This window comes from Caloenas nicobarica, chromosome 12 (genome assembly GCF_036013445.1).
Source record: "Caloenas nicobarica isolate bCalNic1 chromosome 12, bCalNic1.hap1, whole genome shotgun sequence".
In the NCBI taxonomy this organism is placed as follows: domain Eukaryota; kingdom Metazoa; phylum Chordata; class Aves; order Columbiformes; family Columbidae; genus Caloenas; species Caloenas nicobarica.
Genome location: NC_088256.1, coordinates 11,907,905 through 11,927,302, shown reverse-complemented (window position 1 = coordinate 11,927,302; position 19,398 = coordinate 11,907,905). Strand labels below are relative to the sequence as shown.

The window sequence follows — 19,398 nt, the reverse complement described above, 5'->3', positions numbered from 1 at the left end:
CAGATTTGATTTTTGTGGGGCTTTTTGTTTGTTTGTTTGTTTTTTCATGTTGGAAGTAAACTGCAAATCATAGAATTACAGCATCATTTAGTTTGGAAAAGACCTTTAAGATCATCAAGTCCAACTATTAAGCCAGCACTGCCAAGTCCACCACCAACCCAGGTCCCTAAGGACCTCATCTCTATGTCTTTTAAACCCCTCCAGGGATGGCGACTCCACCACTGCCCTGGGCAGCCTGTTCCGATGCCTGATAACCCTTTCCGGGAAGAATTTTTTCCTGATATCCAATCTGAACCTTCCCTGGCACAACTTGAAGCCATTTCCTCTCATCCTATCACTTGTTGCTTGGGAGAACAGACCAACCCCCTCCATGCTCCAACCTCCTTTCAGGCAGTTGCAGACAGCGATCAGGTCTCCCCTCAGCCTCCAGTTCTCCAGGCTGAACAGCCCCAGTTCCCTCAGCAGCTCATCAGACTTGTGCTCCAGGCCCCTCACCACCTTTGTACATAACCTCCTCTATAACTACACTAAGGACTTCACTTAAAAAACAACAAACCAAAACCAAACCAAACAAAACCAAAACCCACCACAAAACAACAAAACAAAACAAACCCACAACAAACCAAACCAACCAACCAACAAACCAAAAAAAACCCCACAAAGCCAAAACCAAAATGGACTTTGTGAGAAAACAAGTATAATTATTAAGACTTTAATTTAATGGTAAAAATGAAGGACGTGCGCACATACATGCAGATGCTCTCCTGGTTCCCCAGCAGCTAAACTCTTGGCAGTGCCCTGTGTCCTGCACTCAGCACAGCTGGATTTTGGTCCTTTTTGCTGCCCTGGGTTTCCTGCAGGTTTGTTTTGTTTTGTTTTAATTTCATGTCCAGTAGATGAATCTCCCATGCAGTGCAAACTAAGCTTTTGACTTTTGTATAATGATGCAGTGCTTAGTCTCACAGTCAAAAAAAAGGTGGTTTATATTTCAAACTAGCTAATTCTAACTCATACTTCTTATAGAAATAAAATTCTTTCTTCCCAAGTAAACAAGACCTGACAGTAAAAAGATCTCCAATAACCAGTTAGTTCAGCAGATGTGATCTCTCAGCAGATGGACACTCCTTTTTCCTTTTTAACATAAATGTTTCACACGGGGAATGCTCTAAATTGCCCGGTTTTACTTTGTCCTTTACTGTGGGGTTCAATGAATGGGAGTTGTTGATTCCATATTTCCAGCTTTTAGAGAACCAGCCGTAAAACATAAACCGCATGAATTAGTACAGCTTTTCTCAGAAAATAAGAGAAAAAACCAGACACTTCTTTTTTAAAGCTCTAACTCCTTGAGAGGAAGGCTGCCTACGCAGGGAACAAAACCAAGCAGATAGGAGTGTTTACCAGCTTTAAAAGCCGCCTTCCATTTTAGTGGAACAAAAAAAGATTTCTTTTATCTACAAGGGATTAAAAAGTGTATTACAGCTCTGAAACAGGACTAAAATGGCAAAGTATCTGCTGGTGATGTTTCATTTAACTTACTTTACAGTCAAATAATGTTTCAGCTGGTTACCAATGCTTTAGCGCATTCTAGGACAAGAAAATCCTACAGGTCAAACTTAACTGCTCACTGCCTTTGCACATTCTCTTTATACTCACCAGAGTCGAAACCAAAAACAAAAGCAAAAGAAGGTCCAGCTTTTGAATCAGAAGTTAATAGTTCTGTTCAAGGTGCATCAGACAGGGAACAGGGTTCTGCTCTTTCCTCAACCAGTTCAGTACTGCCTTATTAAAAATAAAAGAAGTCAGATATAGTTGTTAAATCAACAGGAAAAAATCTGATTATCAGGAATCAGACTGAGTACAAAGACAGTCACCTCTTCAATGCAAAACTATGCTTGTAACTAGCATATACGAGCTATCTAATACCTTTGAACATTTCCATGCTCTGTACATACAGAAACCTCCACTGTGCCCATACACACCACAGCAGGACCCTTCCCCACTGCTCTCCCTTCAGATCAGCAAAGACTCACTAAGCTACAGTGAAACTTGTGGATAACCAGCCAGTCAGTTGAAATAACTGGTATTCTATACAAAACTGAATTCTTAGATTCCAGCTCTAGGAATCCAAGCTTTAAAAATCTCAGAATGCCCAAGCTAATCCAGTCATCACTTTTTCAATAATTATAGAGAAAATGCTGTGATTATTAGCAGCAATAGAGGAAAACTTCAAAAGATTTTCTTTAGCACTGCATTTTAGAGATAATGTGTTTTACTTTAATATACAGTTAAAATGTCAAGGAAATCTAGAGTATGGAAGAGTTTAACTCAATAGCAGCTCAACATTTTGGCAATGTAAAATTCACTGCTGGCATACTGTTCAGCAGAACCATTTTCACAGCAAAACATCTTTTGTCTTTTTGTAAAAAGCCTAAGGTTGATTAAGAGATGAAACATTGCAAGCCTCCCTCAACTTCGTTCTTGTAGGTGAGCATCTGTTATCAAAAGCATTCACTGTAATAAAAAGGACATGCTGAGATACCCCGTGCTGCACAGTAAACGTGTGAGCCTGGGTACAGCACATCAGCTCACCCGACTCATTAACTATACGCTACATCTATCAGTGCAGAGAAACAGGAAAGTGCCGTCACGTATTAAGAACAAATGCACAGTAATAAATGAATGCTCACAGACACTGTCGTGGTTTAACCTGAGCTGGCAATACAACCACAATAGCCGCTCACTCACCCCCACCCTTACCCCCCCAATAGGAGAGAGAATCAAAAGGGAAGGGAGAAACTTGGATTGAGATAAACACAGTTTAATAAAATAACAAAACACTAATACACTACTAGTAAATATATATATAAAAATAGAAATAAAGGATACTCAAGGCAATTCTTCACGAGCTCTGTCCACAACTGAGCAGCCAGTCCCAGCAAGCCACAGCTGGTCCTAAAGCTGATCCCAGGGAGAGAAAAGAGGAAAAAGGCAGAAAAGGCCAGAGGCCTCTGCAAAATGGCAAAAGGCCGGGCTACCCGTCCCGACTGAAACTCCCCCGGCTGCGCCCCAGAGCAAGCAAGAAGAGAAGAAGCGGAAGAGCCAAACGGAAAGCCCCACTCTGATATCTGGAGCATGACGCCAATGGCCTGGAATACTCTTGTTGATCAGTCTGATGTCAGTCAAGTTCTTTCCCACCCGTGCCCCCTCCCTTGATGCCTCACACCTGTGGGCAGAGCACTCAGAGTGTCCTTGGCTCTCAGACCAGAGCAATTAAAAACATCAGCCCTGTGCTGGGGTGTTACCTTCTTGTTCTCAAACTAAGTCCAAATAATGACCATGTTAGCTATGAAAAAGAAAGGTTTCTAACTGCATGAAGAAAAATTAACCCATTTTCAGTCAAACCAGCACAGACAGTAAAAACCACAATCAGTGTATAGAATCAATTGGCTCTTAAGCACGGGATTTAATTCCCACCAGCAGAACTTGGAGCAATACAAGCACAAGTCAAAAAGCAGAGCTGCAGGATTTAAGTGTCCTAAGGAGAAGAACCAGATTCTCATGAAACACAGCAAGGAAAACAATCCAGGGAAAACTGTCAGCATGCACCATTTCTGGGACTTCTAAGAAGGGCACTGAATAATTTTTTTAAAAAGGTTGGATGTTACAGTAAGCAAATCTCTCAGATATGAATATTTTGGGGGGGAGATGAAAGACAGTTGGGAATATATCTTGTATATGAAAACACCATTAAATTATCCACTTTACAGAAAAAAATGCTAGCAGCAATTTAAAAAAACCAAAAAACCAAGAGGCTTTATTTCAAGAAAACCAATTAAGATCATATTATTCAAAAACTTTGTCAAACAAAGTCATTACAAGTTAAGGTCTTCAAAGAGTTTGGACAGGCAGGATCCATTTTCTGAACTTACAGCTTAAAACCATGGGAGTATGCGTATGTTTACCATCACATACACATGTATATAAATGGACACAGCTTTGCATTTTGTGTGTACACCTTAAAACAAAACGCGCTTAACAAAATGTGGAGCTATACAGGCTATACAATTTAGACAGCTGGGTGTCATTCCAAACCCAAATATTACCATTTGCTAGAAAACAAACTTTTACTTTGTACAAGACTTTGACATGAGTAAGTTTACCCCTCGCTCAGGAGGCTGAAACTGAACAATAAGCTAAACAGTCAAAAGACTATTTCAACTTGTACAAAAGGTATTAAAAAACCTAAAATACATGCTTTACCAAATATATTACATCGTACAAGTCAGTGTGGTATACTTGATAAATCCAGCTTAACTCCATCCACTTTTAATGGCATATTTAGTCAACATGTAAAACTGACTACACTGGAAAACATTTATTTCAAAATCTATTTCCAAGTGCATTAATCACCTAAAAAAATAAATTGCTCTAGCCAAAAAAAAAAAAAAAATAATTACTGAGTGAAATAAGGAGCTCCCATTCAGAAAAACATTCTGTGCTCTGTATAAGCATCATGTGACATTTAAACTGATTCTCTCAACCAGGCATGGTACCCTAGGCAGTATGAGAGGCATTTTTCTGTCTGCTTGGCAGATGGATTCCTTTTTAGGATGGTTAAATTGTTAGCTGCTCAAAACAAAGTTTAATTTCACAATTGGTGATTTAGCTAGAGATGTCAAAACACATGTGGGAACTGCCAACAAGAAAATACATCACATCTATTGAAGCTCTTTTTGGCCTTATCATGATAATATCAGACACAGAGTAAGGCATGTAGATCATAGCAATTACAAGTCACTCAGAATCCTTTATGATGGGAAAAGCATTTCACCCTCCTCTCTGTATTACCTGACACATATTTTTTCACATGGCTTTTGTTACACATCACACGGAGGTGTGCACCGGTGTGGCTGAATGGGAAGGGGATGAACCTCTATCGGAGGAGGAAGAAATGGATCGTGTAGCAGCTTCCCGCTGCAAATCTTCAACCTTCTTCTGAAGCTCTGTCCGGATGGCGAGCAGCTCTTTAAGATTTTGATGGATTGGAACCTGCCAGGTAAAGAAAGAAAAGGCTTACTTTGACTCTCATACTGAGTTGTTATCTCTTCTCAAGCAATGCTCCCACTGTTTCCTTCAGTAACACAATGAATCCAAGATCTATGAATTTCAGTACATCAATATTTAGGGAAAGTGGTTTTTTTAGTCATTTGAAATGAAACATTTCAGCAAACTGTCCCTTTCTGACACCACAGTTGGCAGGAAACCTATTGAAAAGACTATCAGCAAATCATCTTGATGGGATGCCAAACATATTCCAATAAATATACCCGTATACCTTTTCAATACCACTTTCAGTTGAACTTAAAATGCCTTTCCCAGGAACTACCTCTCCTGCCTGCTGGGACAGAACTGATTTTGTAAAGAGAGCAGAGTTCACAAAGCTGGCTCCATACAGAGCATCTTGTTACTCTTCTAACCAGGCATCTTTCCAAGAGTCTGACCCCTTCCAGCTTGTCAGGGAGAAAAGTACAGCAGCCAAGTGAACTGTGCTTGTAATGGACCTCCCAGAGCCACACTCTGATAAACCTTTTGTAGAAGTAGATCGAGTTTCTGCCTCTACATCTGACAGTGCCCGAAAAGCACTAGAGATGCACCTTTCTGCATCAGATGGCTCAGCTTTTTTCACACTCATCTGGAACATTTGACTATATCATGGCCAAAGGAAGACACAAGCCATACTGATTTTTGCATCTGGATCTGTTATCTCAGACAAGCACAAAGAGAATTCCCCTTCTTCCAAATGCCACAGAAAGGCCAAAAAAGTTGGACCATAAATTGTTTTTAATTTATTTTATCCTGTATAAACTCTAATTGTTTACAGCTTTTACACAGAGCAAGATGGGAAAATAATTTAACTGGGCTGGCAAAACAATCATGGGGAAATGCAGCGATGGGAAACCTCTGGATTGCTAGATGTTGTAAGTAATTTATACCCTGGGATTCCAGAATGCCAGGCTGTGGGGAACTGCATTCACTCACCATTGCGTCCTACTGCTTAAAAGTGATTACAAGGCAAGGATGCACACCCGAGCATGACAGTCTCACAGGGTGCTATGTGAAAAATATACCAAAAACCAGAAAGGGTTTCTCTTCTTGCCATCAACACATAACTCAGTCACAATTTAGGGTTTTGTGAATTCAGGCTTTAAAAAAAAAAAAAAAATCAAAAATCCATGCATTTGATTTTGACATTTTCAAAATCTAACACTCATGTTTCTGAAACAGGAAAATACCATTTCATTTCTAACTTTACTTCTAACTTAATAAAATAGTATCAGTCTGGTTTAGGTCAACATCTTTTTGGCCATATACTTTTTTCTTGTTTGTGGCTTAGCCCATGAACAGAAACTTCAGTGTATTCACAAAGTGCTGCTCTCAGTACCCTGGGAGTCATCAATTCATCCAGCATGCCATCTACAGCAATTTTAAAAGCACAACATTTTGAGTCTTCAGCAGAACAATCGCTGCACACCACCAGGCTCCCAATAAGCCCGGAGTCCTGCCTTTGCTATGCAATGAATTCCTTCTCTTCTCACAATTTTCTCCTGCATCCACCATACAAATTCTTTAGCACATGAGGCTACAAGCCTACAGACAGCAGCCTCCTTCACTAATCAAACACAAAGCACACCCTCCAGAAAACCAATCGCATTTTTCTGAGGTGGTCTACAGAAAATGTATACACCTAAAACCATGGCAAAAATGAGGCTGGTGATGAAGTTTGTCCAAGATCCTGTAATACACACTACAGAAAATTCAAATTTCAATTAGCCTTCCCTTTCTACCTATTTTTTTTTCTTTTCTTTCCTCAAGTAAAAGATCCCTTCCTCATACACTCCCGCTTCAGATTTCTCCTCTATGAAGACATTTTCCTAGAACACTTAGGTCTGTAACAGAGTGATTTACCATTGGTACCATTAGTCACGCAAGCCCTGGGTCACAGGAGATTTTTACACCTGATTTCTGCACAGCTTCATCATGATGGAGCTTAACAGGCCAATTTCTCTTAGACAACTTTCACACGGGCATTAGCCAGTGTGTTCCACCACCCGGTGCTCAAACACTCCTAAAAAGCAATTCCATACAACTGGCTTTTGGGGAAACCCCTACAAATCCTTTCAGGATCCACTACACAGAAGCCGCTGCAGAACTTGGCCCGCTGTGTAAAGCGCTTCAAGGGGGAGAAGTGTGGCTGCACAGCTCGAGCTTTTCTCGGCATTCACCCAGAACCTAATTCAACATGTGCTCAAACTTCGACACGAAGTGCTGTTCTCCCCACACATCCATCCCAAAGAACGGGACTATCTTTAAATAAATTAGCTAAACAACAATAATGACATTTTAAAAGTCTGTCTATATTGAAGTCACATAAAAAAACTCTACAACGTTAAGGCTGCAAAATTACGCCCCCCAAAAAACATGTCAGAATGAAGATTGCATCTCCAAACTTAATTCAGCATTCCTGTACATCTGTATAAATGGTTGGTTAAATAAACATTAAAATACTAGCTTCCCCCTTGTATTAATCATTTATTCAGCACACAGTTTGATGCTACTCAATTAGTGAGCAGTTATTCAATATTTAGTTTTCTTTGCAGTGTCTGACTCCATCCTTTATTCATTCTTCTGAACTTAAAATGCTTAAGTTTCCTTTGCTGTACTTTCATCTCATGTCAAGAAACAAATTTATTTCTGCAGTACCCTAATGAGGTATGGGAGCACTAACACTCCACTTTTACAGACAAGGATCTGAAGCAAGCACCTCCTAATTTTGCATACGTTGGATCTCAAATTGCTTTAACAGAGAACTTCAGAATTCTGCAATTTGGCCTTGTGGGTATCAAGCGGGACACCCAGTAAATAAGAAGCACGCATATGGTGACCATTCTGCTCCAGTTATCTCCCTTACAACAGAGGAATCTTGTGGCAAAAGCAGGAGAAACTTCATTTCTCCAGAGCAGTAACCTGCTCCCTCACCCATGGGGCAATTTTTCTTTATCTGCAGCCATGCCCACTCCAGCCTAATTCTCAGATTGTATTCCATGGGTTGAACAGAAAGCAAAGACCTCCAGCTCCTGAAGCATTATTCACTCTTAGATCCTATTCCCAGTTCATCATAACTCCCTGAGACTCTGTATCAAATCCATCTCTCAGTCCTTTTACTCTCATTTATTCTCAGTCCTTGAGAACTCACGGAGATTGTTCCAGCCTCAGGCTTCAAAATTGGATTAATTTCTTCCAGGATATAAAGAGGCACATTTCTGAAACATAATCTCTCTCACTGAAATCTCACATTTGCCCTAGAGATGGAATATTTACAGAAAAACGTACCTTTCCCCCAACAAAAGTAGTCTATAATACCAATATTTTAATACGGGAAAACATTTTTCTTAGTCACATTCTCATAAGCAACTGAGCCTTCTCAGATGAAGTTTTACAAAACAATTCAGTCAGACACATACGCTTGGCTACTCAGTAGAGATCATTAGAGTCTGGTAAAGCTGTAGGCAAGGCAGATTAGGGTCTTATAAAGGAAAAAAAAATGGGGGTCACCTTTAAAATGTTGGCCATCTCTTAATAAGTGCATGTTAGATGTCAACACTGCAAGATAGTTCTACATAAACATCACCACGCTATTTCATACGGTAGTGTTAACAGGAATGGTTTTCTAATGTCAAGTGTTTCCCAGGAAAAGATCCTTGTTGCTTGCCATCTAACACGGCATCATTGTTATAAAACAATAAAGTCCAAAACGAGATTTCACACACTTCTGACAGGTACTTTAATTTCTTGAAATAACATGTCAAATTCAGTCTAGAGAAATCTTTTGCACTTTCCGAGTATTATCAAGCAGCTGACAATAACTCATTTATTGACAAAGGTCCATGTTAGAATTATATACTCATGGGGTAAGAAAAAGGCAGAATAGGCAGCTGAAAGATTTAAAAAATATAACAGAAGTTCTTATACAAACCTCTGAAAAGCAGCACGGCATTAAGAGCTGCGTTTCCCCAGATGTCTTAAATTCTTCTAATATAACTTCTCCTTTTTGAGAAAAGTAGCAAATATAAATGTGAAAAAATGAAAAGAGAGATAATGGTGCTGGAGGGAAAAAGGGAGAAAATGCCAAAAACAAAGCCTCAATCTCAAGTCACCTGTATTTTTTTTTTTTTAATGAAACTGTTAAGACAACCAAATAGAACTGGAATTATGCAGCCTCCTATTCTTTTGGAAGGAGGAGAGAGTAAGACGATGAAGCACGTTCAAAGCCTTGAAAAGAATGAAAGAAAAATAAGTTTATTTCATTTCCGTATTTCCTAAAGACCTGTTGCTGCCAGTGTTTCCTCATACCATCCCGAGCAAATTCTTACAGACAACTATCTCCATTTTTGTCACCTCACACCATTATATTTCAGCACATGATTCCTCTCTCAAATAAAGCTCCTTTCAGCAAGGAATAGGTCCAAGAACCTTCACAATGACACCTGTAATGGCTTGCTGTGAATGAGGTTCTCTTTTGCTTTGCCACTGTTTAGAACAAAAGGAAGTGGAAGAGTGACAGATTCTGTAAGGAACAAGAAGTTTGGAGATGGCTGTTTATTAAAAGATCTTGTTACCACTTTAACCCTAGAAGTGTATACTTGCAGAGCACAAGTAGTGTCTCCTTGGCGAGCTGTTAATACAGTCTTGTTAAGAAATCATATAACTGATTTGACTGAGATGAATTTGTTGGGAGTCTGACAGCAGATGTACTGTTTCCTACTCTCTCATCCTGCCTCTTAAATTAGGAGTGGAAGCTCAAAAGACAACTCTGGACCCGCCACCCAGTCACACTCAAGTTATTTTTTGCTGCTGTGCTCCAGTGTATCGATACAGATTTTCAGAAGAGCGTGCATCCTTTCCTTTGTAACATCAGCTTCCCCGCGTGTTGCTGCAGCAATGCTGCTAAGCAACACACAGCCCCTGCAGCCAGGTCCCATCGTTTCTGCCCCTACTCCAGGGGAAATCAAAGACCCACTTCTGCAGCACGAGAGGAGCCTACTGGAAAACTGGCCGGGCTATTGCTCAGTAGGTCTTCAGGATGTTTGACATATGGTATTCAAACTACTACCTCAGTGTGCTGAAAAACAATAAATTTAATTTTTTGTTATTTTAAAAAATACTCCAGTAAAAAATAAACTAGAAACACGAAGGCGAATATGCCACATTTTAACATATTTTGGTGGGCTAATCTCATTAAAAAATTATGTCATTTGACTATTTATAAGAAATAAGATTAGATTTATCTAATCACATAAAATTTACTAAAACCAGATTAGATGTTGATCAATCCAAAACAAAATTGGCACTTACATCTAATATGGCCAGCAATACAACCCAAGCAGGCACAAGAGTATGGAGCTTGCCAGCAGCACTAAGTAGTGGACCCTTGGGAAGTCTGACCTTGCTCCAGGCATTAACCAAAAACCTGGCGCTGGGAAAGCTGGAGAAGAATTTATCTGCTACACCTCGAGAAGATTTTTTAGTGTTTTTTGTTTGTTTCCTTTTAATTGCTACTGTAATATTGACTGAGAAACTAAGAAGAATATGACTGAGACTGCATGTTGTTCCCTTCTCCCCTCCATAACACATAACCAGCTTTCCCCAGCCACTTCCTTAGCACCTTTTGTTTGGTTTTAAGCTCTCACGAAGTTTTGTAGTCCTTTCCCATTCAAATCCCTATTTTTGTTCCTTTACTCCTCTCTGATTGAGTTATCTTAAGGAACTATTTTTTGGCAAATATTTTTTTAAAAAAATCAACTAATCAGGAAGATTTTATTTATTGAAGTTCTCAGGTTTTTTAGCCTTTCAACAATTTGCATTTTTGCCCATCTCAACATACTTCTAAGTTTCCAGTCCAGCTTTTCTGCATCAACCCATGATTAAACTTAAGATCTGAACCCTCTCCCCAGTCTATTCACTTTCTATATCTACTTTCTGCTCTTGCACTTCTTCCCTGCACTTGATTCTTTTCACTTCCCTTACTTATCCATAATATTCCCACTTGCCCTGTCTCTCCAGAGAGTTTCTTCTCTCTGGTATGAGCAGCCTCTTTCCTCTCAAAGACCTGATATCATTCTCCCACAGCTACTGATACTTGCAGTATTTGAAACCCCCCCACCAACCAATAACAAACAGCAAAACACTGCAAAATTGAGTGAGCCAAGTAGACAGAACAATTGTAGGTTCCTGCAAATTAATCAGTTAAAATGAGTGGTGCTTTATTTTCCTGATTAGCCACCTCTGCTGTCTATTTCATTCAAAAGCAGATACTTCTCCTACACTTTAAAGATAAGATACCTACTGCCTATAATCAGCTGAAAAATACTTAAACCACTGCTAAATAAACATTCTTTGTTGCTTCAAATACCACTGATGTGAAACCATTTTTAAACTGAATAATCCATGCGTATATCGAAAACAGAACCTGCTGTACCGTATCTCTCAGAACACACCACTTCAGAGTTACAATAAATTATTCCTGCTGGATGATGACTTGAGGAAACATAAAGCTGTTTTTTTTTTTTTTTTAGTTATACCCACACAGAAACTATGATTGTGCTATACAATATACATACTACAACACATTAAAAAAATCTAGACATAAGATGGCTTCATTTCCTAAAAAATTCAAACATTCCTCTTCACAGAATCACTGCGCTTCACTTTCAGCATTGATTTTCAGGTTTTCATTCCTAAGTAATCCTTCAGGATTCTGGAGTGCTTTTGGATAGCAAAATTTGTCAACACAAGGATAGGTATAAAAGAAATTATAATAGCTACTCACTTACCATACGGCCAAGTCTTAATTGGATGGATATCTACTGTGTATTACTGTACTAGCTCAAGGACAGTCATTCACAAGAAAATTGTTCTACAATGAATGCATTTTGTCTTGCTCAGTGAGTATACTTTATCTATTATATTTTAGCAACAGGGAAGAAAGGCTGCAGAGGAAAATGGTTATTTTAAATTCATTGCTTGACTTGTCGGTTTTTCAAAAACCTACTCTGTGCATTGGAAAGACAACAATATCTTTCACTTCAGCTTTTTGTTCCTCTTTATGAAGAGCTGGAACTCTGACAGACTTGCTTTTGAAACCTAGTTAACAGTATACTCATAGAAAAAGACAATCTCAAAGGACGAAAACAGCTGTTTTCAATAGTAATCAATAGTTCGACACTTATTGTAGAGGTATGCTCCTGGGAAACCAAGCAGAAACCCTGAGCCTTTGTGAAAAGCAATGACTAGCAAACGGAAATTATGAATCCTACCATGTGGGAAGTGAAACAGAGATTTTTGCAAACAACTGCATAGATTTCCAGACTCAGAAAATGCTACATGCTATGAGCTGATGCCATTGCTTGTTAAAGCCTACAGCCGATTTCGATTCAGACATCTGATAGAGCAATGCTTTGCATGCTTGCTCTTCAAAATAAGTTAGAAACTCCCCCAAATGAAGAATATTTATACAGTAATAGTTTCTCAGTTTCTGTGCATGTTCTGATGCTGTGCTCATTACAGGATACCAATCTTTTTTGTTCCGCTTAAATAACTACAGACACTTTCAGCACACAGGATAAGCAGTTAGTCTTTATTTTATTCCTTATCAATTGAATGCTGAGAGTTTTATCTGCAGATGTAAGTTACCTGCAGTAAATCAGACTCTGGAAATCTTGACTTTGGCACCCAGATAGAGAGAAACTATCAGGTACTGTAAGAAACTTGCTTTGCTTCACAAGAAACTCTGCGGTAAGTGCAGGGATGAAATCTCCTCAGCTAGGGCAACGCTCAGCTATCTGATCCACAAGGCAATTCCTTTTCCTGACACCTCTTCTCAGTCAATGAACTCAAATAAGACAGGACTAAAATCTATCTAATTTTCTTGGGACAAGAAGTCAATAATGATGTAACACCTCCAAACAGAAACCAAGGAACATTTTATTTTACTTAAGAATTCCAATGACCTTGTTGAAGCACAGTTTAGCAAAGAGGGAATCTACAAGAAACTTCCACATTTAACCCTGAATTTGCCATGTTATTGACTTCTCAGACACTTAAGCTTTGAAGCCTGTGGAAGGAGACTGTGTGTCACCTAATTGCACAGCGCCTATTGCAATACAGCTGTAATTCTAAAACAAGGCTCTTGTTGCAAATAAACACCATCGAAACCACCAATTCAGCCTTCCACAAAACTTAGATAGAACTGAAGATATATCATTATAAATAGTTTTTTCTTTACAGAACATAATAACTCTGAACTCTATGTCCTAGTGCAATGACGAATATGATCAGACCTTACTGTACTGTTATGAGATCTGATGAGACACAGATATTTGAAGACAGAGTACAACAAAGCAAAAATAAACACTTATATCTAGCTAGCATTCAGTAATTTTCGAATTTAAAAAAATGAAAGGAAATGTGTGCTAATTTCCAATAGAAAAGTCAATGAAGTGCAACGATTAACTTCTCTCAGTCCATTTAAAAATTCAGGCCACATTGATTAATAAAGCTGAAATTAGAAAACCTAAAATATTGCCTCAATCCAAAACCTGCCCTTTTGCTCTTGTGAGTTTCCTCTCCTGTAACATAAAGTTGGTTGATAATGGGTATCAAACATCCGTTCTGATTATATTAAAGGACTATTCTTTATCTTCCCTTAAACTCATGTAATTAGGCATTTCTCCTTTTTAGTGAGCTCCTAGAAAACAATAAACATTTTCTCATTTCCTAAAGAAGTTTTTGCAGCTGATAAAAGAGTACATGAAGTTGCCTTAAATTGCTGTTCATCAGAGAGCTCTTCATTAACATTAAATATTTAACTTTCTCTTATTCTAGTTGAAAAACAGAAGAACCACATTAAAATTTATTCAACAAAACCACCTTTTCTCAGCAGGCTGAGATACCTGTTCTTTTAATAAATCCACTGATTTTTTAAGAAATTTTTCACTGAAGATAAGTGAAGACCTGCTGGGTGTTGCAATAGTGATTGTCCTTTTTTGCTGTTTCTGAAAGGGTCTGAACTCTACTCAATCAGCTAACGGGGTGTGAAACTAGGCAATGCAGATACAGAAGAAAGGAAATTGAGTATATTGTGATTACAAAGACTGTTATTTACTTGTTTGCATGAGTTTGTGCTTTCATAATTAGATTGGAAAACACAATTCTGCAAGAAATAACTGCAATTTCTGCAGCAAATTTCTGAATATTTGTCACAAATATCACATAAATTCAGGCCAGCGACACGAGGAAAAGTGTGATGTATCTTCACAAGGCAAAGCTAATGTGGTAGATCTACAAAGTCAATGCAGTTGTATTAGTTCTTCTAGAAAAAAGGGTGGTAGTAAAGTTAAGGCATTTACCAGGATCATCAAATTTTGTTCCCTTCAGCCTGCTGATTTGAGGGATCTGTTCTCAAAGACCAGTGAAGATCAGTGATTCAGCTGTGCCAGAGCACTCCCCAACAGAGAGGCAGCGAGCAGAGCCTGCCACTGAATACATGGCAGTTCTGATATTTTCTCATTATGTCATGTCTTCCCCACCTTCACCTCTTTCGGACTGGGATAGCTTTCAGGTGTGTTTACCAAGCCTGCTCACTTTCAGGGCCTACAGATCTCAATTAAATACAAGTAATAAACTGACATTGCTGCGGGTCGATTATCCTAAAACATGCATAAACCACACAAATGTTTTCCAGCAAATAGGATAAGGGAAAGATGATGTTTTGCTAAAAAGCAGTTGACAATTTTACTTAAAACCCATGAAGATTAAAATACACTTTCTTTCCAGTCTTAACACATGCTAACACCTAACAGGTACCTAACAGTCATAGGACTACCCCAACTAAACACACAAGCAGTAAAAGAAACAAAGCAGAACAGAGGAAACATCTCAGTGAGCAAGTAAGCAATCCAGACTTTTCCAGGACCTTAAAAAGTATTTCTCAGATGCCTGGAGTTCTACCAGTGCACTGTCCTTGAAACCTACCTTAGAACACCATCTTTGACCACCGCCTCTGACTTGTGGATGTCTAATAAATTTGAAACACACGTCTCATTCTAACTGCTAGAAGATGAAAGCAGCTTTCGAGCAGCCACTTAATACAGGTAATTTATCATAACATGCTTGGGGGTACCTTGGAATGTTACCTTAATAAAGAGATGGTGTAGCAGCCTCAGATATATTACAGTTGTGATACAAACTGAATGTTCTTCCTTCAGAATTCTAAGCATGAGAGCATGTAGAGTATCTGTCTGAAGAAATCCAGATTTTTCTGAATAGCAGACATTACTTATAAGAACAAAACCCGGATGAATCAATGAGTATGTATATAGGGAATGTTTAATGTTTAGCAAGCCAGCTTGAAACCGTAAAGGTCAATTGAAAACAAGCATGTATGTGATGCTGTGTTTAGAGACCCTACAAAATGAGTCAGTAGTTGGTCCAAGATTCTTTCAGGAACTGCTGCTATGTTTTCTATCGCTGTTGGTAAAACATTATTAAAAACAAAGGTACACTAAGCCTACCAGAAGGTTAAGGCAATAAAAGTATTTAAAAGTGTTACAAAGTGTTATAGAAGTGTTATAAAAGTAATCTTCTGACAACAAAGACTGCTAATCTGTTACCTTTCTAAGCCAATAAAGTGATACTGTAACTCCCTTTTCTACCGGTGACTTTAATGAAAACGTCATTTTACCAAGTGTGAACACATCCTGCAACTTCTTTGAGAAAATCACCTTTTTCCCTATCAGCTGAAATACGTGCAAGAGATGAGCACTTTTGAGCACAAGATATTAAATTAAATGCTGCATTCAACACTATGAAAACTCTTTTTTTTTTTAAATCTCTGTGCTCTTCACTAAAACAATAAAAGCCACATGAAAGGTCATACCTGAGGCCGCATCCTTGGGTTCCATCGAACATAGTAGTTCACCCATAGTTCCAAATGGTTCAGACTGGCAACAGGATACAGGACATGGTTTTCATAGTTTACGTAGAAAGGATTTGTGAACTCATCTAACTGGCTGTTTATGTAGGACCACAGCGATACAGTCTTTGTGCTTACCTCCTGATTGGGGGGAAAAAAAAAAGTGGATCACAAAACCTTAAAATATGAAGTTAATATCTACGTATCAGTAATTTTGTCTGTCACATTTACCTTATCTACTAGAAAACTGCAAGCACTTTAAGAACACTTCCAGTAGCTGATCACTAAACAGTCTTAAAACTTTAGCAAAACTTTTGAACACTTAATTCTGGTCCAAGGTTAGCTGAGAAAGGAGATTCAGGCATGCTATTTTCAAAGACACTAAGGTCTAGTTGAGCGAAAGAAAGCTCCACTGCTCGTAACTTACAGCAATGGTTAAAGCTACTTAAATATATGGTTACATGCTGACCAACTAAAAAAATTAAATTAAATTAGCTTTGACAAGAAAACCAGTGAAGAGATATGCAGTTTGGAAGATCCAAAACAACACCTGTGAAAAATAATTATTCAGTTCTCCCACTTACACTATTTGCTCCTATCAATTGGTATTATGTTTTAAAATGCCTATTTTATCTTTATTTGCACTTCTGAAAGTCGTATTATTCTAAATGTAATCAGCATAATCATGGTTAGATCAAAGACTGGAAATCTGAATTTACATCAGATTTTACACTCCTTCAGTGTTGTAAAGCATGTGTTTCTACTATCACTGTGTCTTAAATTGCATTTCTTTATTGAGAATTGCATCTGACTATTCATTTATGAAAGAAAGCTGTCTGGAAACCATGCATTTGTTGAGAACATGTTATTCAGCTCCATCTTGTGGTATTTATATGCAAGTTTTTCCCTACAGAAACAGTAGAGAAAAACCAAAAAAAAAAGCAAGGCTAAATATGGCAAGGAATTGTTGCTTACTTAAAAAAACCGATGAAGTACTAAAAACAACAAAGCCAAAAGTAAGCAACAGTGTACTTGGAATATTAACAAACAAATTCTTAAATTTTCTTTCCAAACTCAAAGTATTTCATTGAGTCCTAACTTCATCCATTTAGATATTTTAAATTTCTGTACTTTTCAACCATAAGTTCTGTCTAATTATGTCGTTAAGTGACCTGCAAAGTTATCCATAGGAGTTCCTTTGGTAACAGCAGAAGAATCACAGAATGTTAGGAATTAGAGTGGACCTCAAAAGATCATCTAGCCCAGTCCCCCTGCCGGAGCAGCAACACCCAGATGAGGTTACACAGGAAGGGGTCCAGGCAGGTTTGAATGTCTCCAGAAAAGGAGAATCCACAACCTCCCTGGGCAGCCTGTTCCAGTGTTCTGTTACCCTCAATGGTAATATAATTTGATAATGATTATTTAAAATTGTATATGCTGGCTACAAATATCTGAAAAAGGGCTTTCCAACACCCTCAACCCCCTGAACAGATAATAACTAAAGAAAAAAAAGTGCCATCTCATTTAATAGTATGGCATTCAGTATATATTTCTCATACCATGAAATTTCATGTCCACATTGTCTTTTAAGGCTATGTGACGAATGCAACCCAAACGACAGCTCAGATGCTCTTAGGTCTTGTATTCTAAACATTTTCATATAAAAGACACAAATTAAGAATGTGTATTACACTATTTACCTCTTTTAATCTCTCTTTTTCACAGTTGCATAAGAATGTCCCAAAGAGACAACTGTAAAGATGATCCAGAATGGTGATCAAAAATAACTCATTGAATTCAAAGGCTGCAGGAAACTGAAATAAAAAATTGGTAAAATTACTCTAAACACTTTTTTAAGCAGTGTAGAAAGAAGAAACTCAGACATAAGAAATAATCAAAAGATTCAGATAAGATTTTTTTTTCTTATTTAGTGATAATTTTCAGGAAAATTCCACAATTTCAGTACCTCCCATTGCAATAATAAATTCCACCTGCTTACTTCTTTATAAATACTCGTCAGAGACAAACCTTACATTCATTATGCAAGTATACTAGAATACAAACATAAGAACATTAGCTAATGTGAAACTGGTGACACAAAGCAAATCATTTTAAGGGGCTCTAAAAGTATTCTATTATAACCCACCCCAAAGAGTCTTCAACATATGCTTCATCCGTCTTGTTACAGGACAATAAATCATTTTGGGGAAAAATATATGATGATGATGACATTTAAGCATTCTGTTTCCTATTCTAACATGCAATGAATTGGATAATAAAGACTACTGCATGTACAATGTGCTTAACATATATTTAAAATGTTTCTTTTGCTTTCCAACCAAGTAAGTTACTTTACTCCGTTTCACCCCTTGAATTTACCATCACCTTTGTACAATAAACCTTTAGTCCCTCTTCTTTTATATTGGAAAGTAAATCCTGTACCTCTGAAGTGAAAGACCTGTTATTCCACTGAGCACCACCAGGTATTTTGTTTGTAAGCAGAAGTTACCTGATACATTCTAGGAAAAAGAGTTAGAAATTTGCAAACACTCAAAATCTTTAAGATCTATCTTGATCTGTAGTGCTCTAAAAATCATAAAAGAAGAAATTAATGCTAACTGCATGGGTTGCTACCTCTTCAGATGGAAAAGGTCTTTCTTCAATCAAATTTTATGATAGAACTGCAAACGGCACCTGCTTGATGTGTCAAAATAACTTTGTGTTCAGCATGACAAGGGTCTCAAACACAGATATGGAATTAAAAACATTTAAAAGAAAAAAAAAATTAGAGGACTAAAGGAAAACTTAAGTAGCATTTATCTCATTCCTGTGAAAGAGAATAAGAGATTAATTTTCAGGATAAATGAAACAAATTTTGTCCATTCCCACTAAAGGAGTAAATCTTTACTGAAGTCTAAAATGCAAAGTTACGGGTTCATAAGAATTTCCTGCTATATGGAGAAATCTCTAGTCAATATTTCAGATCTGAAGAAAGCAGTAGACTGGTTTCTGTCATGTGCCACTGAAGAATACCGAACACCTTAGCATGAGTGACTCAAGAGCTACTTTAAATAAAAAAAAAGACACGACAAGCACAGCTAGGAGGAATAACGCAGCAATTGGGACTGCAGCTGAACTAGCTGATCCAGAAATTCCTCTTCAGTGCCATCTGTGATTTATGAAGGGCAAATGTTTATTCACGTTGAATATAAAGAGCTGAATAATACACAATAGGTGTGCTTGTATTAAACGCAGAAATATCTACGTTTTAAGCAATGTTCTTTTAAAAGAAGACAGATTTAAGACAAACATTGGAAAAACATTCTCTTTCCAAGACTTCTCAAGCTAAGATATACCAAATTTCAAAT

General features: G+C 37.9%; 1 protein-coding gene across 6 annotated transcripts in view; it reads right to left on the bottom strand.

Annotated features, from left to right (window-relative positions):
- Positions 1-3,399: 3,399 nt before the first annotated feature.
- Positions 3,400-19,398, bottom strand: part of MTMR1 (myotubularin related protein 1) — a 37,603-nt gene continuing 21,604 nt past the window's right edge. For all 6 annotated transcript variants that reach the window (XM_065643321.1, XM_065643322.1, XM_065643325.1 and 3 more), the window contains 3 exons: positions 17,731-17,844; positions 15,995-16,171; positions 3,400-5,049 (listed from right to left, as the gene is read on the bottom strand). In XM_065643321.1, the coding sequence (XP_065499393.1) occupies positions 4,885-5,049; positions 15,995-16,171; positions 17,731-17,844 (456 nt within the window). In that variant the 3' untranslated portion in view covers positions 3,400-4,884. The remainder of the gene's footprint in view (positions 5,050-15,994; positions 16,172-17,730; positions 17,845-19,398) is intronic.